The 23,472-nt window shown below is 36.0% G+C and overlaps 8 protein-coding genes and 1 pseudogene across 12 annotated transcripts; all 9 read left to right on the top strand.

The window, feature by feature from the left end:
* The first annotated feature begins 143 nt into the window (after positions 1 to 143).
* Or23 (odorant receptor 23) lies at positions 144 to 1,829 on the top strand. Its single transcript, NM_001190549.1, has 6 exons — positions 144 to 204; positions 328 to 603; positions 698 to 1,187; positions 1,275 to 1,494; positions 1,555 to 1,710; positions 1,770 to 1,829. Exons 1-6 carry the CDS (start codon positions 144 to 146, stop codon positions 1,827 to 1,829), a joined length of 1,263 nt encoding a protein of 420 aa, NP_001177478.1.
* A 914-nt stretch (positions 1,830 to 2,743) lies between these two features.
* Positions 2,744 to 4,565, top strand: Or24 (odorant receptor 24). Its single transcript, NM_001190550.1, has 7 exons — positions 2,744 to 2,759; positions 2,901 to 3,173; positions 3,287 to 3,785; positions 3,876 to 3,975; positions 4,051 to 4,173; positions 4,254 to 4,409; positions 4,485 to 4,565. Exons 1-7 carry the CDS (start codon positions 2,744 to 2,746, stop codon positions 4,563 to 4,565), a joined length of 1,248 nt encoding a protein of 415 aa, NP_001177479.1.
* Positions 4,566 to 5,126: 561 nt separating this feature from the next.
* On the top strand, positions 5,127 to 6,902 carry Or25 (odorant receptor 25). The gene is made up of 7 exons (NM_001190551.1): positions 5,127 to 5,142; positions 5,299 to 5,574; positions 5,630 to 6,107; positions 6,197 to 6,296; positions 6,373 to 6,495; positions 6,593 to 6,748; positions 6,834 to 6,902. Exons 1-7 carry the CDS (start codon positions 5,127 to 5,129, stop codon positions 6,900 to 6,902), a joined length of 1,218 nt encoding a protein of 405 aa, NP_001177480.1.
* Positions 6,903 to 6,914: 12 nt separating this feature from the next.
* On the top strand, positions 6,915 to 9,772 carry Or26 (odorant receptor 26). Of its 3 annotated transcripts, none has more exons than XM_016985512.3 (7): positions 6,915 to 7,308; positions 7,432 to 7,704; positions 7,793 to 8,291; positions 8,357 to 8,445; positions 8,543 to 8,665; positions 8,827 to 8,982; positions 9,059 to 9,772. In XM_016985512.3, the coding sequence occupies exons 1-5, from the start codon at positions 7,140 to 7,142 to the stop codon at positions 8,647 to 8,649; spliced, it is 1,137 nt and encodes a 378-aa protein (XP_016841001.2). In that variant the 5' UTR covers positions 6,915 to 7,139; the 3' UTR covers positions 8,650 to 8,665; positions 8,827 to 8,982; positions 9,059 to 9,772. The 3 variants fall into 3 exon arrangements, with proteins under 3 accessions (XP_016841001.2, XP_016841000.2, NP_001177481.1); XM_016985511.3 differs by having other exon boundaries at positions 8,354 to 8,445; NM_001190552.1 differs by having other exon boundaries at positions 7,293 to 7,308; positions 8,346 to 8,445; positions 9,059 to 9,118.
* A 248-nt stretch (positions 9,773 to 10,020) lies between these two features.
* On the top strand, positions 10,021 to 11,931 carry Or27 (odorant receptor 27). Its single transcript, NM_001190553.1, has 7 exons — positions 10,021 to 10,081; positions 10,186 to 10,461; positions 10,602 to 11,088; positions 11,271 to 11,370; positions 11,448 to 11,567; positions 11,646 to 11,801; positions 11,872 to 11,931. Exons 1-7 carry the CDS (start codon positions 10,021 to 10,023, stop codon positions 11,929 to 11,931), a joined length of 1,260 nt encoding a protein of 419 aa, NP_001177482.1.
* Positions 11,932 to 12,370: 439 nt separating this feature from the next.
* Or28 (odorant receptor 28) lies at positions 12,371 to 14,124 on the top strand. Its single transcript, NM_001190554.1, has 7 exons — positions 12,371 to 12,386; positions 12,527 to 12,799; positions 12,870 to 13,347; positions 13,428 to 13,527; positions 13,610 to 13,732; positions 13,842 to 13,997; positions 14,062 to 14,124. The coding sequence occupies exons 1-7, from the start codon at positions 12,371 to 12,373 to the stop codon at positions 14,122 to 14,124; spliced, it is 1,209 nt and encodes a 402-aa protein (NP_001177483.1).
* A 279-nt stretch (positions 14,125 to 14,403) lies between these two features.
* Positions 14,404 to 16,294, top strand: Or29 (odorant receptor 29). Of its 2 annotated transcripts, none has more exons than XM_016985513.2 (7): positions 14,404 to 14,497; positions 14,672 to 14,944; positions 15,030 to 15,504; positions 15,586 to 15,685; positions 15,751 to 15,873; positions 15,953 to 16,108; positions 16,192 to 16,294. In XM_016985513.2, exons 1-7 carry the CDS (start codon positions 14,482 to 14,484, stop codon positions 16,252 to 16,254), a joined length of 1,206 nt encoding a protein of 401 aa, XP_016841002.1. In that variant the 5' UTR covers positions 14,404 to 14,481; the 3' UTR covers positions 16,255 to 16,294. The 2 variants fall into 2 exon arrangements, with proteins under 2 accessions (XP_016841002.1, NP_001177484.1); NM_001190555.1 differs by having other exon boundaries at positions 14,482 to 14,503; positions 16,192 to 16,254.
* Or30PSE (odorant receptor 30 pseudogene) lies at positions 16,677 to 18,427 on the top strand (annotated as a pseudogene).
* Positions 18,502 to 23,437, top strand: Or31 (odorant receptor 31). 2 transcript variants are annotated; one of them, XM_032600099.1, is made up of 15 exons: positions 18,502 to 19,115; positions 19,260 to 19,532; positions 19,615 to 20,089; positions 20,153 to 20,252; positions 20,337 to 20,456; positions 20,534 to 20,689; positions 20,762 to 20,820; positions 21,257 to 21,258; positions 21,333 to 21,377; positions 21,670 to 21,942; positions 22,154 to 22,622; positions 22,711 to 22,810; positions 22,896 to 23,018; positions 23,088 to 23,243; positions 23,327 to 23,437. In XM_032600099.1, exons 1-15 carry the CDS (start codon positions 19,100 to 19,102, stop codon positions 23,387 to 23,389), a joined length of 2,430 nt encoding a protein of 809 aa, XP_032455990.1. In that variant the 5' UTR covers positions 18,502 to 19,099; the 3' UTR covers positions 23,390 to 23,437. The 2 variants fall into 2 exon arrangements, with proteins under 2 accessions (XP_032455990.1, NP_001177485.1); NM_001190556.1 differs by lacking the exons at positions 21,257 to 21,258; positions 21,333 to 21,377; positions 21,670 to 21,942; ... (3 more) ...; positions 23,088 to 23,243; positions 23,327 to 23,437 and having other exon boundaries at positions 19,100 to 19,115; positions 20,762 to 20,824.
* Positions 23,438 to 23,472: the final 35 nt, after the last annotated feature.

Raw genomic sequence — 23,472 nt, 5'->3', positions numbered from 1 at the left:
GTGCATCGCAGAAGAAAGCGTATCATTAATCTCGGGGCATGCGCTGTTCACATTATCTTCTGCATTCGGAAGACGAAGGTATTTTAAAGCGACGTTTCAGTTTCATCGGTCGAAGTCCGTAGAGAGGACGAGCTTGCATTTAAATGGAAGTTAAAACTCTTGTTAAGTCGGATACTCAGATTTCAATATCGAATAATTTAAATGGTAACTAAGCAGATTTTATTTTGGTTCAAATAATAACTTTTTTGAAATTATTCCAAAAAAGTTTGTTCCTAATTAGTAGTGTTATTCAAGTAAATATTTGAAATACAGCAACACTTTCCGTAGGTTTGTCGGGGTTCGATCACAGCGTCAAAGTCACTCGCGTTATTTCGCGAATGTGTGGCGTTTGGCCTGGTTTCGAAGAGAAAAAAAGCTTCACTGAAAGATTCTTTTTCATCGTACCTGGCATGGTGACATTTTTTTCAATAACTTTGCCTCAACTACGAAGGGTGATGATCCACAGGAAGGATTTGAGCACAGTGCTCGAACTCATGACGACCGGAATTGTTATGGAACTCATATCCATTCTCAAGTTATTGGCAATTCGATATAATCAAAGTGGTAAAATATCTGAACTATTGTTATTTTTGTTCATTCCTCAAATTTTTTCACACTTCGCGAGAAATTATCGCGCTGGTTATCTATATCAATCAAGGTTTAAGGTGGCTACTACGCAGAATGGTCGACGATTGGAAAATTTACGACAAAGGACAATACTACAAAATAATGTGGGTCTACGCAAGACACACGAACACCATAGTAACCATATGCATCGCGCTTACCACCGGCAACATAGCGGCCCAAATAATAAGACAGTACGCGATCTACATCATCGAACGACACTACTCCTCTGCTAATGAGACGGTCATAAAGCCTACGATCCTCAAATCCGATTTTTACTTCAACGAGCAGATAGAGGGTATCTATGAACTAGTCGTGGCTGCCCAAATTCTGGGCGGCTTCAGTGTTGCATTTTCATTTACGGCTTTCGACGGCTTCTTCGTCTGTTCCATCATGCACGTCAGTGGGCAGATTCACAAGCTTCAGATGCAGATAGAAGATCTGGTGCAGTGCTACGAGAGAAGGGAAGGCGCTTTTAGCGAGGTTCTCGGTCCGATCGTTCATCGTCATCGGGATCTTCGCGGGTACCGTTGTGTAATTTAAAAGAGTTTTGTTAAAATGACAAGCTTTGTTTTGATTATGGTATACTGTAAGATCAATTATTCTAATAGATACGCCGCTGTTATAGAGGAAAATTTTAACAAAATTTTCTTAGTCCAAATGCTGGTGACATCTGTATTTCTGTGCCTCCAAGGCTTTGAGTTTGCGATGGTTGTAGCCGAAGGTGGTACGGAGATGGTGCCCCATTTGATCTTCATAGTATGCTTCGTAGCCTCCAACCTCGTCAGCATCTTCACATACTGCTTTGTAGCGGAGCAACTGCGAACACAGGTGAGATTCTTGTTACAAGTACTTTTTAGATTCGTTTTTACAACTTTTACTATACTATAGAGCAATCAGCTGTTTCGATCGATTTTTCAAATTCGATGGTACGATTTAACGCCAAAAGACTCGAGATTACTTATTATAATTATGGTACAAACGAAAAAGCCAATTGAAATCACCGTTGGAAAATTCGTGCCTTTTTCTCTAGATTACTTTTGTTCTGTGAGTAATTAATTTACACATATATCATATTATTTGAGAATGATTAAAATAATTTGCAGGTTCTCAAAACTTCTGCTGGATACTTGTCAGTTTTACTTTCTATGAAGGATAGACTTTAGATAGAAGAAACTCTGAATTGTAATTTATTTTCATGTAATATCAGTCTTCAATCAATAAAAAACGTTTCATGTATATCGTATATTCATCTTCGATAAAAACAAGTATATATTATAATAATAAACTAAGTACCTATCTAAATTATTTGCCACATCTCGCACTCCTACTCACACTATATGGTTAAAGCTCTGGCTGGACGTATCCCAGTCATTGTGTATTGGAGCACAGAAAGTTTTTTATTGCACTTTGATCACTAATACAGTTTCATCGACATGCATGCAGGTATGACTTAGCAACAAAAGATTCGAAGTCACTAATTATAATCATGACTCAAACAAAAACGCCTATTGAAATTACCGTTGGCAAATTCGTTGCTTTTTCCATCGAGTATTTTTGTTCGATATGTAGCAGAATATTTAATTTTCTATTTGATTCAAAGATTATGACGAAAAAAATACTTATCAACTCTTTTTTCGATTCTGAAGACTTCTGCTGGATATTTGTCAATGTTACTAGCTGTTATTAACCGTGCAAGATAGATTGTACAGATGAGGATTTGTTGATAGTCATATAATACTAGTTAATTAAACGTAAAAGCAGATTCTGTTAAACAACGTGTATATACTTAGATTGCACAAATTAAAATATTGGTTCGAATATACTGCTTCGATTCACTTTTCGCAACTCAAAACAAGAAAGTTCTTCCTCGCTTTCTCTTGGGCGTTTAAAGCGCTTTATATTGAATAAAAAACCACGTAATGCATTTGAAGACCATCCCCCTTTTTTCTTCCAAGTTCCTCCCGCTATTTTACAGAATTATATGCGAGCATGCGCCGCAACGTCAGAAAGCGAACTCGAAGGATTGCGGTGCCGATGCAGTTTCAGTTTTTACTTCTTCGAAGCTACTCGCGCCCTAATGGAGGAGAGCCCAGGTACTAATTTTGAAGTTATAATATCCGAAGTTGAAACACTGCAGTCCCTTTAAGAAAGTCCAAATTGAACCTTAAATGCATAATTCGTAATTTTCATAATATTTCGAATCGCAGTTTTTAAACTCCCATTACTATTTACAGGGTTTCTTCATGCATTCGGCATTTGTCGTACATGCCTGACGATGTCGGGACTTTGGAGTGACACCCATTTCAAGAAATCCAAGAAATTCGTTATTTCTGTTTTATACGCAGCTAACGTCTTTGTAATACTGACGTTCATGAACGTAGCTCAAACTGTGAAATTGTTTCTAATATGGGGAGATTTCGACGAGATGAGCCAAATCATTTCAACGTCAGACTTTTCCGTAGGGATGTTGGTGGTCAAAATGTTCGTTTTTCGGAGTTACAGGAAAGGTAAATTTTGTTTCTCCTGTATAAACTGTCCTACACTCGTTTCATAAATATCCAGTCACATCCACAGTAACATCCATAACGATTTCGCGAATCTTTCGAACGAATTTGCGAAGCTCTAGCGCTGCTGATCGAATTCGTCGAGAAGGACTGGCTGGATTTAAAAACTATCTCGGAAGAAGAGACTATGGAACAAAACGCTCACACGGCCAACAAAATCTATCTCACCTGCTTCTTTCTGGGCAACAGCGCAGTGAACAGTTACACCCTGCTGCGCTTAGGTCAGGAGATGAGTTTCCTGCCTGGACCACCAGACAAGCGACAACCTCTGTTCGATGCCTACTTCCCCTACGACGACAAACGCAGTCCGGCTTACGAGATTACCTGGCTTATGCAGTACGCAGGAATTGCCTTGGCGAACCTCGCGTTCACCGGGATGTATTGCTTGTTCGTCGGCCTGATGCTGCACCTTTGCGGTCAATTCGCCAATTTGAGGATCAAATTGATCGAGGCGGTTTCTAGAAAAGAAGGAGAAAGTGAGAAGAAATCTGATGGCGCGAAGACTTTTCGAGAGAGATTGGCTTTTATCGTTGAGAGGCACAATAGTTTGAACAAGTATGTGGATTTTTTTATTGCGACTATCATGATTGACTATTAAGTCCATTATCTGTCAACAAGTAAAAGTTATAACGTAATTTATATTAGGTATGCACAAGTTATTGAAAAAATCTATCATTGGATTTTCTTCGTCGAAATTCTTTCCAGCACAATACAAATGTGTTCACAGTGGTTCATGCTTGTAACTGTGAGTGATTTATAAACGCGGTACACATACTTTAGAAAATAATGTGATGTTACTATCTTTTTATCCGTATCTTAGGTGATTTCGAACACTCAAGGAGGATTGCCATACTTGCAGATAGGTTTTCTGCTGATTTTCACAGCACACAGTGGATTTCATTTATTCGCTTGTTGTTACGCTGCTGAAAGACTCCAAAATGAGGTATCTTATAAATATAGTAGAACTTATAATTTGCCGTTATATTCGAAGCGCGTTTCTAAATTCGAAGTTTTTTTCTTCAGAGTTTGTCGATTTTTGAAGCCGCGTACAGCTGCGAATGGTATAATCTATCACCGCAGGATGCGAAAATGTTGTTGTTCATAATGCAGCGTACCAAAACGCCTTTGCGAGTTACTGCGGGAAAACTTTGCGTGTTTGGTTTGGAACTTTTCGCCAAGGTATTTTTTGCTCGATAAAGATGATTTTATAATATTTCTGTCTCGCGTACATTTTTTAAAATCAAATTGTTTCAGATCTTGAAAACAGCTGGCGGATATCTGTCAATACTTTTAGCTATGAGGGATAGATTGGTCATCGATGAAGAACCGATATAATCAACGAGATATCACGGCTTTGGACGGCACGAATTTATATAAAAACGAATCGCGAAAAATTTACATAATGACTATCGAACATAATGTAATTTATATATTTACGATATGTCTTATGTTCTTTATTTAAAATACTGAAGTTTATAGAAGATCATTAATCACGTTTATTGACGAATTATCTCTTTTATGATCTGCCTTCACAATTTATAAAACTTTAATTCAAAACTTATGCATTTTAAACGCAACTTCACTCAATTTAAAACTTTCACAACAGTCCCGTTTTTGTCTTCGAACTTCACAAACCGCAACATTAAAAGCATCCCCAACTTGACCAGAAGGTAACCAATTTAAAAAGTCTTCTTCGTGTTCACTACAAGCCGAACGGATGTTATTTGAAAATGTATGAAAAGCCGATACTCCCCTTTTTGCAATATTCTCCCGCTTCACTTGAGTTTTTTTATAGCAATTCGAGCATGCGCTGTGTCCCTTGAGAGTGAAAGGATCATCGCATCGTCTATTCACTCACTGTAGTGCTCGTGAAGAGCTCGTTTCGTTAGCTTCGCTATGGATGGTAAAAGAGGTACTAAAACGACTTTTCATAGTGATAAATATATGATCAATAAATCAATTATGTTAAATTATTTAATCATCGTAGAAAATGCATTTTGAATTCAAGCAATTGATACATATTTTCCTTTGACTTTTAAAATTATCTAAAATTAATTTCGTGCAATAGGCTTCGATCATGCCTTCAGCTTGTGTCGAATAAACCTTGGAACTGTAGGATTGTGGCCAAATTCTAAAAACGGAAAAGGTCATCAAGAAGTCGCCTCGTTAATTTTCTTCATAATATCGCTATTCACGATAATCGTCTTCGTCAATCTTGCTCAAACTGTGAAATTAATTATGATCTGGGGTGATCTGAACCACATGATCGACAACATATCCACAGCGAATCTGCCGATCGCGGTTGTGGTGTTCAAAATGCTCACATTCCGCCGTTATAAAAAAAGTAATGATTATTAAGGCATGATTACAGGCAAATTTTATTTTCTAACTTCTCATAGCGCTGACTAGGCTTTTGGGGATCGCTATGGACGACTGGTGTACCAAGAAAACATCTCGCGAAGCGGAAAACATGTCCAAAAATGCCAGGACGGCACGAAAAATGTCTTTAGTATGCGTGGTTCTCGGCTTCGGATCAGTCAATGGACAACTGGCAGTGAGAATCAGTCAGGAACTGGATATCTTACCCGGTCAGACGGAAAAACGACTACCGATGCTCAGCTCGTACATACCCTACGAATACCAGACCAGCCCAGCTTACGAAATCACATGGTTCATGCAGTACTTGGGAGCGGTTCTGGCTACTCTTGTCTATTCGGGTGTTTACTGCGTCTTCGTGGGTTTGGTGCTGCATCTTCGAGGCCAGGTTGCTAATCTCAGATTCATGTTTGAAAGTGTTGACGACCCTGAAGAAGATAAAGGCAAGAATTTTAGAAGAAGATTGAGATCTCTCGTGGAGAGGCACGAGAGTCTGAATAGGTGGGTTGACTTGTTGCATGAAGTGTAACAAATGTACCAAATATATTATATGCATGTGGTTACTTACAATCATGACATTACTTTTAAAGATTTGCCGAAGATATCGAAAATATTTTTACTTTGATGTTTCTCGCTGAAATCCTCTCATGCACCATTCAAATATGTTTGCAAGTTTTTTTACTAGTAACGGTGAGTCTGCTCGTTTGATTTGTACAACATATAATTTATCACAGAAGTATACGTACCAGTTGTATAAATTTTATAGTTAATGTCAAATGATAACGGAGGCGTACCAATACTGCAAATACTTTTTATGATGGTGTATGCAATGCACGTTGGAACGCATGTTTTCATTTGTTGTTATGTCGCTGATAAACTGCGTGATGAGGTATTTTTTATATGATTTTTGTCCGCACTTTTGTTTGTAAGGCGCACAAATTTAACCACTCGTGATTCACTGAAATAATACGGATTGGATTTCGCAGAGTTTATCAATCTGTGATTTGGCATACAACTATGAATGGTACAGACTACCAGCCCGCGATGCCAGACTTTTACTTTTTATCATGCTCAGAGCTGAAAGACCGTTAGAAGTGACGGCAGGAAAATTTTGCGCTTTTTCTCTGCGTCTCTATGCTCAAGTACGTATTGCGTTATATCAAGTAAAAATTATTGTAATATTGATCTTAAAATAACGATTGCAATATAATGTAATAAAAATTCCAGATACTCAAAACTTCAGGAGGCTACTTATCCATGCTGTTAGCCGTAAAGGACAGGTCGACAAATTTTTAGGAGACTAATTAAATTTTATTTATTTTTTTAAACTAGCATCATGCCGACGTTAAGAGATTCATATGTAAAATAAGACTCCATAAAAAAATTTATTTTGTTGCAAAACTTAGACTCACGAAAACTATAGGCAGCTTATTTTTCACTCTCAAACTTATCAAGCCGCAATATAAAAAATACCGCAAGCCCCTCGAAGGTTGCTTGTTGAAAAGTCTTCCTTGGGTTTCCCAAGAAATCGAAATGCAGTACTTTCAAGCTTCTCCCCCGTTGAATTTTTTCATTCTGTCAATTCGAGCATGCGCTGTGCATTGCGAGTTAAAAGGATCATTGCACAGAGCGTGTATAGTTGAAGAGCTGCAGTGCTCGAAAAGTGCGCGTCTTGTATACTTCGCAATGGATAAAAAAAGAGGTACGAATGTGATAATATTATATAGGGTGAAGTCAAGGGTGTCGAAATAAAACTAGAGGTGTAGAATAGGACAAATATTTTATGATTTACTTTAGACGATTACATCAAATTTGTTTTAAATAGGGTTCGATCACACTTTTGGCATGTGTAGCATAAATCTCGGAATAGTAGGACTGTGGCCAAATTCAAAGAACACGAAGTTTCAAGAGTTTAGATCGAACGTCTCCTTTGTATTTGCGATCTTTTCTGTTTCTGTTTTTATCAGTATGTCTCAAACTGCGAAACTAATCATGATCTGGGGAGATTTATACCAAATGATTGAAAATATATCTACTGCGAATCTACCGATCACAGTTACGGTGTTTAAAATGCTTATATTTCGAAGTCATAAAAAAGGTATCGCTTGAATGGAATAAAAAAAGTCAAATTTTCATAATTGCTAAAAAAATAAAATCTTTAAATAAAATCTCTTCACAATTAAAAGTACTAGGAGAACTCCTGGCACTCGCTATAGGGGACTGGTGCACGAAAAAGACTGAGGAAGAGACTGCAAATATGTGTGCGAACGCTCGACTAGCCCATCGAATATCCATGATTTGCGTTTTCTTGGCCGGAGGTACCGTCAGCATTCACGCGGTGCTACGAACTTGCCAAGAGTTGGACATCATGCCGGGACCGCCGGAGAAGCGACTTCCGCTATTTAGCAGCTCTTACGTACCTTACGACTACAAATCCAGCCCTATCTACCAAGTAACTTGGCTCATGCAACTCACCGGAACGAGTTGTGCGACCTTAGTTTTTTCGGGAGTCTACTGTGCCTTTGTTGGCATGGTACTCCATCTTAGAGGTCAGGTGGCCAACCTGAGGTTAAAATTGGAGAACATCTGTGAAATACGCGAGAAGGGTGAGGGCTTAGTCGAGGCCAGACGAGATTTCAGGAAAAAATTAGGTTTCATCGTGGAACGACACTTGGTTCTTAATAGGTGAGTAGACAATCTTAAAAAACGAGATTTATTTTATAGATTTGAATTATAAAGATTTGCAGCAGATCTCGAAACTGTTTTTACGTTGATGTTCCTTGCCGAACTTCTGTCTTGCACTATACAAATTTGTCTGCAAGTTTTCTTATTAGTGACGGTGGGTACGGTTATGAAAAAATAATCTTTTCAATTGTGTGAATAATAATACAAATAGTTTCAATAAGTACACATACGTTCTTTAATTGAAATTGTAGTTGCTTTCCAATATAAAACACGGCTTTCCCATTTTGGAACTATTTTTCTTGATGGTTTATATTATGCATGTAGGGACGCATGTCTTCATTTGTTGTTTCGTTGCTGACAAATTACGCGAAGAGGTATTTATGATCAATTAATCGTATTCATGTACCAAAACCCAAATTAGCGTAAAATTACGCGTATACTGTGTTTTTTTTCTTTTACTTTTCTTATCTTCTTCCCTAATTGTAATGAGACACTTATGACGTAGGATAGAAAATATTTATCATTTGTTTTGCAGAGTTTATTGATATGTAATTCAGTATATAATTATCAATGGTACAAGTTATCCGCACAGGATGCCAAAATGTTGATTTTCGTTATGCACAGAGGTGACAGACCACTTGCAATGACGGCAGGGAAGTTTTGCGCATTTTCTTTACAGCTTTATGCTCAAGTAAGTTATCACATCAATTCAATGTTTTAATCATATTTTCTCCTTAAAAAAAATTAATTAAATACGACATTTTCAGATTCTTAAGACGTCGGGAGGTTACTTGTCAATGCTTCTAGCTTTGAAAGATCAATCCTAAGATAATTGATTAATATAATGGCTTTGTAATTAATTGATTAATATATACTAATTTAAATTCATGAACTTTTCTTACTACAATTTTTCAAAATTACCACAAACTCCCTCGAAACGTTGCTAGTAAAAAGTTCACTCGCCTTCACAAGAAATCGAACTGCAGCCGTTCCAAGTTTCTCCCGCTACGGTTAAGTTTTTTTTTCTCTCCATTTGAGCATGTGCCATCCATTACAAATTGAAAAGATCATGTATAAAGTACTTACTTATGGAACAGAACAAATTATTACAATATTGAGAGTTATCATCCACTGCACATATGAAGTTCACCACACTTGAATTCGATCAACAGCAATTTCTAGCTATCGCATGAATTATCTCGCACTTATACAAGTAAATTAAAAGTTCATGACACCATCATTTACTGCATGATCACATGCACTTATATAAAAAGTAGAAAGTGTTCGCTCGGGCCTCACCTACACTTGCATAAGGTAATTTTTTGTAATAGGTGTTAATCGCCCTACGGTTTACAGCTTATAAACTTCACCGTATATGAAAACCAATAGTTATCGAAAATAACGAACTTTTATTAACGATGTGACTGTTAGCAGTGTAAGACAAGGTCTGTTGCTGCCATGTGCATGCAGAGCCTGTAAATTTATAAGAGTTTGAAATATTTTAAAATTATTTTACAATAAATACTTTCGTCGAAGAGCAGTCAGAAACTTTCGTCATCGGCAGCTATGAAACAGTGCAACTGCCAGCTCTTTTAATACAGTACAACAGACGCATCATAGAACGTGGGGCATGCGCCGTTCATATCATTATCTGCACTCGTACGATGCTTCAAAGTGGAGTTTTAGTTGGTCGGTCGAGGGATTGTGGTAAGCACGGCCTTCTTTTAAAATGGAGACGAAAGCAGTCGCGATGACGGACTCGAGGGCCCAAGTATCAAACTATTTCCCCGGTAATTGCGAAATTCCAGCTGAAACGTTGAAAGATAATTAAAAGCTGAAGTTTTTGATGGCGAAAAATTTGCGAGATTTATTTTTATAAACGACATTTTTTAAGATTCATCCGGGTTTCACAAAAGTATCAACATTACTCGCACCATTTCGCGAGTGTGCGGTATCTGGCCAGAATTGGAAGAGAAGAAGAGTATCGCGGCTCGGTATTACTTCATTGTACCCACGATAGTGATTTTCTTCACGATGACTGTACCTCAAGTGAGAAGGGCCGTGCTCCACAGGAAAGATTTGAGCGCAGTTTTAGAACTCATGACGACTGGAATCGTTATGGAGTTGATAGCGTTGCTTAAACTCCTGGGAATTCGACTCAACGAATCTGGTAACATTGCAAGAACTATATCAACACTAAATCAGTTTTCACGACCATCATAAATTCATGACTTACTGCTAACGTTTACATAACTGGTAACAATAAAATTAAATAACTATTTTTATGAAGTATCAATTTATTCATTCAAGGATTGAGGTGGTTATTGCGACGAATGATCGACGACTGGAAAACCTCCAATAGCAAGGAGCGTAACATTATGCAGGAATACTCGAACCTCACGAGATTCATCATGACCCTGTGCATCACGCTAACCATCGGCAACGTCGTGGCTCAGACGACCAAGCAGTTCGCCATTTACTTCATGGAGCGATACCAATCAATGGCCAATGAAACGGTCATCAAGCCTACATTTCTCAAGTCGGACTTCTACTTCAACGAGCAGCCGGAGGGCATTTATGAGGCTGTAGTTGCAGCTCAAATACTAGGTGGTTTCTATGTGGCCTTCGCATTCACGGCTTGTGACGGCTTCTTCGTCTTCTCCATACTGCACGTAAGCGGCCAAATTTGTAACTTGCAGCTGCAGATCGAGGGCTTAGTGCAGAACCACGAGCAGAGAAGATGCTCGTTCATCAAGGTCCTCGCACCTATCGTCGTACGGCATCGAGATCTTCGCGGGTATTGTACAGTGTTGATAGCAGCATGGTCTGTGAAAATAATGAATTATGAGTAGTTTGCTTTATTTTATAGAAAATACATGTTTGATCTATTCATTATAATCCGTAGATTTATGAAAAATTATTATCATTTTTGCTAGAAAATTTTGCAATTTCACGCGTGCTTTTCAATTCCTCCAATAGGTACGCAGCTGTTATAGAGGAAAATTTCAACAAGATTTTTCTAGTTCAAATGATAGCTACATCAATTTTTCTGTGCTTGCAAGGTTTCGAATTTGCCATGGTAACTATGTTTTATGTGCACACTGAAGAAATAATGTACTACAAGATCTATTAATTTTTAATTGATTTTTACTTTAGGTTATCACTAAGAGTGGATCTGAAATGGTGCCATACCTAATGTTTATTTTGTGTTTTGTCGCATCCAATCTTGTTAGTATTTTCACTTACTGTTACGTTGCTGAACGACTACGTGAACAAGTAATATACCCACTCGATCCATGCTTCTTTACGATACGAGTATATTGATATTTCAAATTTTTTCAAATATAAAAACAGAGTGAGAATCTGTTCCGGGCCATTTTCGAGATAAGATGGTATGACTTAGCACCAAACGATTCGAAACTACTAATTATCATCATGACTCAAACAAAAACACCTATCGAGATCACGGTTGGCAAATTTGTTGCATTTTCACTGGGTTATTTCTGCTCGGTGTGTATTGAAATATTTAATTATCTTTAAAAGAGATTTAAGAAAAAAAAACAATTCAAACTGTTTTTAGGTTTTAAAGACTTCTGCGGGATATTTGTCAATGTTATTAGCCGTACAGGATAGATTGTAGATACGACGCTTTTACATGGTGATGTACATGTTACGTCTATGATATCCTTATACGGATGTATAAATAATAATTTGTATGTGATTTTATTCAAACTAGTTATTTTTTTATTCATTTATTCACTCAAGGAAAAGTGCACAAAGTATAATGCTTAAATTGTCAATCCTACAATCCTATAGCAAAGTTCGTTTGATTTTACTTTATTTTTACTTTTACCACTGTTTTCCCCCGAAATTTCATAATACATAATATACCGACGTGAACATTAGTACAATGAGTACTGTCAAACAGTAGCATTGCGAGAGCTTCCGACTCAATTTCTGCATTTTTACAACTTTACGAGCATGCGCCGTTGACCAGCAAGAAATACGGAGGATTAACTTTCAGCGCTTTTGACTCAGCAGACGTCAGTCTGACAAAAGTCACCGCAAAAGAAACTTCAATGGATGGCGAAAAAGGTAGAGCTTAACAAAGCATCGGATTAAAAGTTATACTAAATTAGAAAGGCATAAAATTGTTCTACTAAAATTTGAAGAAATAATCTGATTCTAGTATAGAATTTAAAAAAAGAAGAAATAAAATCTGCATTATGTCACAGGTTTTCTTTACGCTTTTGGTATGTGCAAAAAAAGTCTCACGCTAATAGGATTATGGCCAAAATCAAAAAGTTCAAACTACGCCGAAGCGGTCGTAGTGCTTCGTTTTACTCTCACAACTCTGCTCATAGTTTCATTTGTCAACATTGTACAAACTATCAAGCTTTTGGCAGTTTGGGGCGACTTGGACGCTATGACGGACATCATTTCGACGGCAAACTTACCCATCGCAGTGGCTGTCTTTAAAATGATGGTATTCTACAAGCATAGAAAAGGTACAAACTGATTAATCAATTCTATCCAAGGCTATCGTATAATATAATATGGATTACAAAATCTGTGAAGCTTTCGAACCTCTTTTATCGTTCGTCGAGGCTGACTGGAAAAGCTACAAGACCGACTCGGATATGACGAACATGTGGTCCAATGCCCAGACGACCCGCAGAATTTCCATGATCTGTGTGATCCTGGGCGCGGGTACGGTAAACGGTCACTTGTTTATAAGGCTCGGTCAAGAGGCAAAGATTCTCCCGGGTAAAGATGGCGCAACCCGTTTATCCTTCGTCGACTCGTACTTCCCTTACGACTACTCTCCGACTCCTATCTACGAGATCACTTGGGCCATACAGTACATTGGAGCTGCTTTGGCCACCTGCGCCTATTCCGGTATTTATTGTCTTTTTGTGGCTCTGATGCTGCATCTCTGTGGGCAGTTTTCCAATCTGAGAAAGAAACTGAGGAGAGTCGTTACCAACGAAGATGACAAGAGAAAGTTCGTGGAGAAGCTTGCGGAGATCGTCAAGAGACATGAGAATCTGAATAAGTAGGTGAGAGTTCTCAATTTACTAAAATTAACTAAAGTTACAAAATACGATTGATAGACGTATTATTTTATTTTAAAAGCTTTGCGCGAGTTATTGAAAAGATTTTTAATCTTATGTTCCTTGCTGAAATTTTGGGTTGCACGATTCAATTTTGCATGCAAGGATTTTTTCTCTTAACTGTGAGTTTCATGCATCGATTATTTAAATTTAACTATAAACTATATTAACAATTGATGGTTGATTTTTTCACGAATATTCTAGCTAAGTTCGAAAGAAGGAATGGGTTTACCAATACTGCATATTCTTTTCATGGTTATTTATGTTTTACATATCGGAACCCACCTGTTTATCTGCTGTTACGTATCCGAAAAACTTCAAGATGAGGTAAAGACAATGGAATATTTTAATTTTTGAAAGTCATATATTGAAAGTTTACAAAAATTATTTATACGAATTTTAAGTATTTTAAATTTTATGGACATTTATTCTTTAGAGTGTTTCAATAGTTCGAGCTGCATACAACTGTGAATGGTATAATCTATCCGCTAAAGATGCCATGTTGCTTGTAATGATAATGAATCGAGCAAAGAAACCGCTCCGAATAACAGCCGGAAAATTTTGCGCGTTCTCTCTGAGTCTTTATGCACAAGTACGTATCTCTTAATTTTCACGCATTCAACATTGTAATTTTACAACGAGTCTCTATCTTGTAGATTTTTAAAACTTCTGGAGGATACCTATCAATGTTATTAGCTGTGAGGGATAGAATAACATAAAATTACAACTTTCTCATTAAACATCAAACATTAACAATTATTTTTCCCGCATTTTTATACGTACATATTAAATTTAATTAAATATTTTGTAAAGATTATAACTAGACTACTTTTTATCACGATTAATATACGTTACGAAGTATTAAACTTATAGAAGCATTTCCCCTTGTTACGTACTTTTTGTACAATTCCAAGTCGAGGCATGATGTGAACTGTGAATGTTTGCAACGAGGGTTCGATTCGGCTTCTACAATTTTGTCTTTACGGGCATGCGCCGTTCATGGGAAATCAAACGGAGGATAAATTTATTACTTTTGACGTCTCAGTCTGTCCAAACTCACCGCGGAAGAAACTTCGATGGACGATAAGAAAGGTACGAGTAGAAAATCGTTCGTTGCAAAATGAATTAATTTAATGAATATTGATGATATTGATGATTAAATATTATAAACGCAAACAAACGTCAATTAATAACTTTAAAATCGAATAACTTCGTACTGATATTATTGAGCCAAAGAGAAATTTCGTAGAATCCGTACAATTACAGGTTTCATTCATGCTTTCGGTTTATGTCGCATAAACCTCACAGTACTGGGCATATGGCCAACTTTAAGAAGCTCAAAGCGTGACGAAACAGCCGCGCTGTTCCGTTTAGTACTTAGTCTAACCATTATCATTCTCTTCATCAATACCGTACAAACCATTAAACTCTTCATCATGTGGGGCGATTTGGATGCAATGACGGACATCATCTCCACGGCGAACCTGCCTATCGGACTGATGGTGTTCAAAACGTTCGTGTTTCTGTATCACAAAGAAGGTATAAACTACCTTGAAACTCAAATTTTAAAATGATTCCATACCTGATTCAAATAATGTACATTTATCCCAATAATAACGAGCAGCACTAGTGCCTCTACTGTCATTCGTCCAGACTGATTGGAGCAATTTCAAGACCGTTTCCGAAGCGGCGAACATGTGGTCAAACGCTCTAGCTGCCCGTAAAATATCTCTTTTGTGCGTAGTGATTGGATGGGTGACGGTAAACTGTCATCTAGCCATTAGAATAGGACAAGAACTGAGGTTCATGTCCGGGAAAAATGGCTTGACTCGACTACCTTTTTTTGACTCTTATTTTCCTTACGATTATACTCCAAGCCCAGTATACGAGATAACGTTCGTAATTCAGTACATTGCGACTATGTTGGCCACCTTTGGTTACTCCGGGCTTTACAGCTTGTTCGTCGCGCTGATGTTGCATCTCTGCGGACAATTCGCCAATCTTAGGGACAGATTGTACACAGTTACTCAGAAGAAAGCAGGTGTCACGTTTCAACAAAGGCTGGGGTACATCGTCATGAGACATCAATGCTTGTACAAGTATAGTATGATTTTTAATCGAGTATCTAAAAAGACTATTTCTAATATACTTATACTTATAAGTTCTATTCGATCGAGTAGTTTTGCACAGGTGGTTGAAAAAATGTTCAATCTCATGTTTTTAGCTGAAATTTTGGGCTGTACCATACAGTTTTGTATGCAAGGCTTTTTTTTACTTACAGTGAGTTTAGTTCGTAAATGTTTATCGATCATTTGGTTTTTATGAAACGCACGTACTGATTTTAGTTAAGTTCCAAAGAAGGCATGGGATTACCAATTTTACATATTATGTTTATGGTGGTTTATGTAGCGCACATTGGAACGCATTTGTTTATTTGCTGTTATGTTGCCGAAAAATTACAAGACGAGGTATTAAAAATATTTAGTAAAATATAAGCGTTGACGATGATAACTGATTGTTTTACATGTGAGTATGCATGTTTTTTAGAGTGTGTCCATTGCAAAAGCTGCTTATGAGTGCCAATGGTATCATCTGTCGCCGAAAGATGTTATGCTGTTGATCATGATAATTAATCGAGCTAAAGATCCTATCGAAATGACAGCAGGGAAATTTTGCACGTTTTCCCTGAGCCTTTATGCACAAGTAATAATATTTTCAGTTTGCTTTGGCAGATATATCCTTCTGTGTTTATCTTGCAGTTATTAATTCCTAACACTTACTTTCAGATTTTTAAAAATTCTGGAGGTTACTTATCAATGTTGTTAGCTATGAGGGACAAAATTACGTAAAAATAGAATCTGTACACTATTGATGTGTAGAACCAATGTATATTTGTGTAAATTTGTTACTTTTGTATGGTCCTTGTTATATACAGAATGTGTTTGCAGTTTGTTATAAATTTACATAAGCAGTAGAGAAAAACATAAATAGTTTTAAATGAAAAATTTTTTACTCATTTATTTTTTAGTTTGCAAGTACATGCAAAGCACACAGAAACGTCTTGCTTCATTTTTAAAACATTACTTTTATTACAAAACATTACGACAGATACATTGTATATGCGTATGTGTGATCAGAGTCGGCATATGGCACGTACTGGAAGACTTTTCGAGAAATGTTTGTCGTTCGGCTCTAGTTCGGTATTTTGCGAGTATGCGCTGTTCATAAGGGAAGTAGAACAGAGAATAAATTTCTGGCTTTCAACTTCATTATGTCCAAATCCATCGAGAAGGCAACTTCAATGGATAATAACAAAGGTAGGATAGAAAACTGCTATAAAAATAATTTGTTATCCTACATTTATATACGTACAGTTTCTCACAAGTCCGTTTAGGCTTTTTAATCAATTTTGGAATGTCAGTTACAACTATTCATGTACTTCGCAGGTTTTGATTATGGTTTCGGCATATGCCGTATGGCACTTACAATATACGGCTTATGGCCAAGATTAAAAAATGCAACATACTACGATAAGTCGAGCAGTAGATCATTTCGTTTAATCGTGTGGTTTATCCTTAACATACTGTTCATTAATCTCGTACAAACCATACAACTCATCATGTGGGGCGATTTGTTCGCGATGACTGACATAATTTCAACGGCGAATTTGCCTATTGGACTAGTAGTATTTAAAACATTTGTATTTATTTATCACAAAAAAGGTACGACCTTCTTAATCTTACGATGTGACGATTATTCTAGCCTCTAACAGTCTTATTTTAAGATCGTCGTCAAGCTTTGCTACCTCTGTTGCTTTGTGCTCAATCGGACTGGGATAGTCCTAAAAGCGCCTCTGAAGACATGAATATGTGGTCCAATACTCGAATAGCTCGTCGGCTATCTCTGATATGTCTGACCATTGGAATATCGACGGTGAATTGTCACTTAGTTGTGAGAGTATGCCAAGAAATAAAATTCATACCGGGAAAAACAACGTCCAAACTCGAGCTTTTCTTTAACTCGTACTTTTCCTTTGACTACACTCATAGTCCGATCTACGAGCTGACTGTTACAATACAATACGTCGCAACTATATTAATTACTATTGGATATTCGGGACTCTATGGACTTTTCGTCGCTTTGATGTTGCATTTCTGTGGGCAATTCGCCAATCTACGAGCGAAATTGGATAGAATTGCCCAAGAAGTTGACGGAACAAAGTTTTGCAAAAACTTGGAAGAGATTGTTATCAGACACCAGTTCCTGTACGAGTATGTAATATTAGCATTTCAAAATTTTTATCAATAGAGTTTCACTTTCAATCATTAAGAATTTTAATTTGTTTTGCTCTTTGTATATGCGCTTTAGTTGCGCTCAAGAGATTGAAAACATTTTCAACATAATTTTTCTCGGCGAAATTATTGGTTGCACTGTTCAATTTTGTTTGCAAGGTTTCTACATGTTCACCATAAGTTGGATTTTGTGCGGTTGGAAAATTTAAATTTAATTGTGAATAATTTATCGTTTTATGTTTACAAAATTTTAGTTAAATACTGACGACATGGCCGCGTTAATATTGTATATTATCTTTATGATATTTTTTATGGGTCATATTGGGTCGCATTTATTTATTTGCTGTTACGTCTCTGAAAAACTTAAGGTAGAGGTACTTGTCGGAATCACTAATCTTAAAATTTACAAAGTAAATATATATTACCGATTTTGTAGAGTACATCTATTGCAAAAGCAGCATACGAGTGTCAGTGGTATGATCTGTCACCAAAAGATATAATGTTACTAGTCATGGTTATCAATCGAGCAAAGGATCCCATTGAAATAACGGCAGGAAAATTTTGCACGTATTCTCTAAGTTTATATGCACAAGTATAATTATCATTTTATGTTTTCTCTTGTAATTTTTTACGAAAATTAACGTGACTAAAAAAAAATTATTGTCAGATATTTAAGACTTCCGGAGGCTACTTGTCAATGTTATTGGCTGTGAGAGATAAGATAACGTAAACATTTTATAAAATTTGAGATGAAAGTTTCTTTTTATTATGAATTAAAATTTACCATTAAATAATTAATTTTACATAAAAATAAAAAAAAATTGTTCTTGAATTGGTTATTGCTAAAGTTCTTTCAAAACAGTAAACTGCAGGCATACCTGCACGAACTTGTCAATAACAGCAGTCGTTGTCTTCCCGAGGTCTTTAACTATAGTATGAAAAACTATGAGCGTATGTTAAAAAGAAAAAAGGCCTTATAGGAATTTCTCGGAAATTCAATAACCGTCAGCAACCGTCAAAAGCATTAACAAATCCCGATGAGACGAATAGTGAGCAAGGACATCGAAAGTTAATAGCTTTGTAAGTGAACAAAATTCGGTTTTCAGTCACTGAATGAAAGGTATACTGATATAATGTAGTGTATTTTTGTACCTTAATAATTGTACCTTAATGGCTCGAACAATAAAAGTGAAATTTATGTTTTATAAAATAATTTGAAGAAGTTTTTTTTCGATGTGCTATCAGAGACAATACATAACGCAGACTAAAATAAGCGCTCTTCCTCGAATGAACGTACCAACATCGGTATTTTGTGGGCATGCGCCGTTGATGAGAAATAAAACAGAATAATTCAGTTGCTTTTCATCGCAGTTCTTTTTTATTCGCAGTATAAGAAAGTCCGATGGATGATAAAGATGGTATAACCAGAAAATGCGTGTCTCAAATCTATTTTTCTACTGTTTAACGTTAAAAGATAGATTTTTCTCTAATAACAAATTTTAAATAAAATAAATAAGCTAACGAGCTGTAGTTTTTGAATCATCCAATCTGTAATTTTGCAGGTTTCGAGTATGCGTTTGGCGTGTGTCGAAAGGAGCTTATCATATTTGGCATGTGGCCAAAACCAAATGATACAATGGACCATAAAGTGTTTGCCATCTTTCGCTTGGTCCTATGTATAGCGTTAAATTTTATATTTATTAACCTTGTGCAAACCATCCAACTCTTCATTATGTGGGGTGACTTATTCGCGATGACAGACATAATCTCTAAAGCGAGTTTGCCCATTGGATTGGTGCTGTTCAAAACATTGGTCTTTATCTACTACAGAGAAGGTATACAATAAAATATAAATTCCAGTTAGTTGATTTTGACTCTAATTTTAAATTATCTTTGTGACAACAACGATGCACATAGCATTACTACCTTTATTAGCATACGCATCGTCCGACTGGAAGAAACCAAAATCTTCATTAGAGGCCGCAAATATGTGGTCGAATGCTAGAACAGCTCGTCAGTTGTCGATAACGTGTTTATTTATTGGTTTGTCTGCGGTAAATTATCACATGGCTGTGAGAATATGCCAAGAACTAAGGATAATTCCAGGAAAGACTAAAGTTGAACGTGAACTCTACTTCAATGCGTACTTTCCTTACAATTATACGGAGAGTCCTGCATACGAGTTGACCTTTGCAATGCAGTACTTTGCAACTGTACTAGCTACTTTCAGTTATTCGGGTCTTTACGGGCTGTTCGTAGGATTAATGCTACACTTATGCGGACAGTTTGCCAACCTTAGAGTTAAAATGGACAAAGTAGCCAAACAAGCAGACAGTGCAAAATTTCGACAAAATTTGACGGCAATTATAATAAGGCATCAATTTTTATTCAGGTATACTTTCAATTTTTCTTACTATAAATTATATATTTTTTCAAATATCTCATGTATATATAGATTTTCCCAGATAATCGAGAAAATTTTCAACGTTATTTTTCTTGGAGAGATTCTAGGTTGTACAATACAATTTTGCTTGCAAGGTTTCTTTTTATGCACGGTAAACTCCATTAAATGATTTTTAACAACGTACTATATTCTTATATTGAAAAAATAGACCACGCTTATTACTATCCGATTTTAGCTGAGTACCGAAGATGTTGGTTTGTTAGTGATGTACATATTTTTTATGGTATTTTTCATAGGACATATTGGATCTCATTTATTTATCTGTTGTTATGTTTCTGAGAGACTACAGGATGAGGTATTATATTTGTATAAATAGTTAAAACTTGAAGTTAAGTAACGTTAAAATGCATAACTTTCTCTATTGAACATTAGAGTGTATCGATAGCAAATGCAGCATACAAATGTCAATGGTACCATTTACCAGCTAAGGATGTCATGTTGTTAGTAATGGTGATTAACAGAGCAAAAGATCCTATCCAAATAACAGCAGGCAAATTTTGCGTTTTCTCACTTAGTCTTCTTGCACAAGTATAGCAATCATTTTATTTTTGAATAGTAGATTCTATATCAATCGTTAATACTCCGTGAACTTGATTTTAGATTTTTAAGACTTCTGGAGGCTATTTGTCAATGTTATTAGCCGTAAGAGATAAAATAACGTAATATAATGGTTGGAACAACTTTTTGGTAAACTTTTTTATAACAACATACAAGTTTCCTGTTTTTTCTTTATTTTTCGTTTATATTCTAAAAATATTACTATGACTTACAGCTGGTGAAGAAGACGAAATCCATGAACATTGAAACTCTATGGCGAACAATTATGTAATAATATTTTTCTATAATATACTTGATAAAATTTTCAATAATAATTAAATGAGAAAATTGCTGACGTTACTCGGTGTTGATGTTAGACTTATAATTTTTATTCGAATTGCCACACAACGAAGCCAAGTGCAAACACCTTCTATATCTGAACGTGTTTGCGCGAATCACGCATACCCGCACCTATGGACGATGATCCCCTCCAGCTATCGCTTCCATTACATCGAAATTATTTAAGCAGTCTTTTAGTATTCTCTTATGCGTTGCTAGCAGTATAGAAGTTTCGCAGTTTTTTTGCGAGAAAATGTGGGAACAAATCGATGATCCTGATGTGGTTGCGTATCAGTTGTTGTGTGTCAGCTAAGCGCCAACGTTGTCGCTTGGATGGAAGGTACGAGACATTTGTGTATCACTAATACATGTATATTCAGTTTTATTTTCAGACGAAAATAAGCGAAAATTTTCATTAAATCCATTTAAATTATTATTTTCATTCTAAAAGAATTAAAAAATTCAAATTGTACCAGAATAAAATTTGTTATGAACGTTATTGTACAAAAATAAAACGATGTTTCTATTATTGACTTGTAATCTGTAGTGTTAAATAATAATGGATATAATGTTAAAAGCAACTTAACCATCATTTTAATTTCATTGAATTACAATAAATAATAACATTGCAGAGGCTAATTTTGCGGTAAATTTGAGTCGTCTATGTCTGTGTTTTGTTGGAGTTTGGCCTAATTTGCAATGTTCACGGTTTTTCGAAATTGTCTCAAATGCTGTGTTCAGCGTCTCATCGATTCTCATCATCTACTTCATCGTCATACCTCAAACGACAAAGCTATTTTACAGTGACAGAGATCTTGACATAATAGTCGACATACTTTGCACCGCAGACATTCCGATCATCGTCGCCCTGATTAAAATGTTTGTTCTACGCTATGATTCCAACGGTGCGTTTATATAGACATTATTGATTGTTTGAAACTTTTGATACATTTTCAATTTTTTTTTGTTGGTAATATAGTCTAATTTAGAAATTAATAAAATCAAGTATCTATATTGACTAATCTTTACTGCAAGATATAATCACATAAAATTATAAGTATTTGTAACTAATAATAAACAAGCACTTTCTAACATGAAAATTCTTTTACTGTAAAGTCATGAGATATCTGCTTGACCAACTTTTTAAGGACTGGAAATCTCCACAGACCGAGTCTCGCAGAGCAACAATGCGCGACAGCGCTAAATCTGGCCGCATGATAGCCGCAGCCTGCATGGGTATAGCCTATGGCACCTCTAACGTATTTTTCTTCCTACGACTAATAATGCTGCGTCAGAAGCAAGCACGCACCGGGCACCGGGCTTTTCTATTCGAATCGCACTTTCCCTTTGATGTCTTTAACAGTCCATGGTTCGAGGTCACCTGGATCATCCAAGCTTTCTGCACCTTTTCTGCTACAACGGCCTACTCTGGAATCGACAGCTTCTTTGCGGTGCTTGTATTACATCTATGTGGACAGCTGATTATTCTTGGAGACGAGCTGAACTCGCTTGCATTCCAGAAGGATACAGAGGGTATTAAAGAAGACATCGCGAAGATAGTTAAAAGACATTATGAATTGAATAAGTTGAGTTTGCCAGATAATTATTTAACACGTGAGAAATGGTTTGCCATAAATTTTAGTATCTATTAACGTATGATTTGAATGTTAAAGGTATGCTGAGACAATCGAAACAACTTTCAATAAAATGTTTTTAGCTCAAATAATAGCTTGTATTGTGCAATTCTGCCTGCAAGGTTATCAGATAATAAGCGTTTGTATTTTTAAACTAATATGCAGTTTTTGTCAAAGAAAGTTAATGATTTGAAAAACTTTAAAATCGAGTATATATTTTTTAGATTTTAATAGACAAATCACTGGAGCTTCCATATTTTCAGTTGATCTTCATGGTTATGTATATATCTTACATGTCCTTAGATCTTTATATTTACTGTTATGTAGCAGAAAAATTACGTGGAAAGGTACTATTTTCTTATTTTAAAGTATGTCAAACTTGTATTTTTATACATTAAATTTGATTTATATTTAAGAGCATAGAAATAGCAGACGCAGCTTATAACTGCAAATGGTACAACTTCCAGAAAAAAGAAGTGTCTGATCTTATTCTTATTATGAAACGAGCCCAATATCCACTTGATATTACAGCTGGAAAATTTTGTTCTTTATCGCTAAGATTATTTGCTATTGTAAGTTAAGAAATTTTCCTTATTTTTGTTGTTTATAAAAAAAAATCGAAAGAAAAAATCATAATGATCATTGTAATTTTAAGATTGGAAAAACTTCATTAGGTTATTTGTCAATGCTTTTGGCAGTAAAAGAAAGGATTAACTAGTTCACCGAAATTTAATAAGCAATAGAATACCTGAAGGTGACAAAGGGATTCTTTAATTTATAAGTAATATTATCAATAAAATG

Source organism: Nasonia vitripennis, chromosome 5 (genome assembly GCF_009193385.2).
Source record: "Nasonia vitripennis strain AsymCx chromosome 5, Nvit_psr_1.1, whole genome shotgun sequence".
In the NCBI taxonomy this organism is placed as follows: Eukaryota; Metazoa; Arthropoda; class Insecta; order Hymenoptera; family Pteromalidae; genus Nasonia; species Nasonia vitripennis.
Note: the sequence above shows the minus strand (reverse complement) of the source record. Positions and strands in the feature narration are given on the sequence as shown.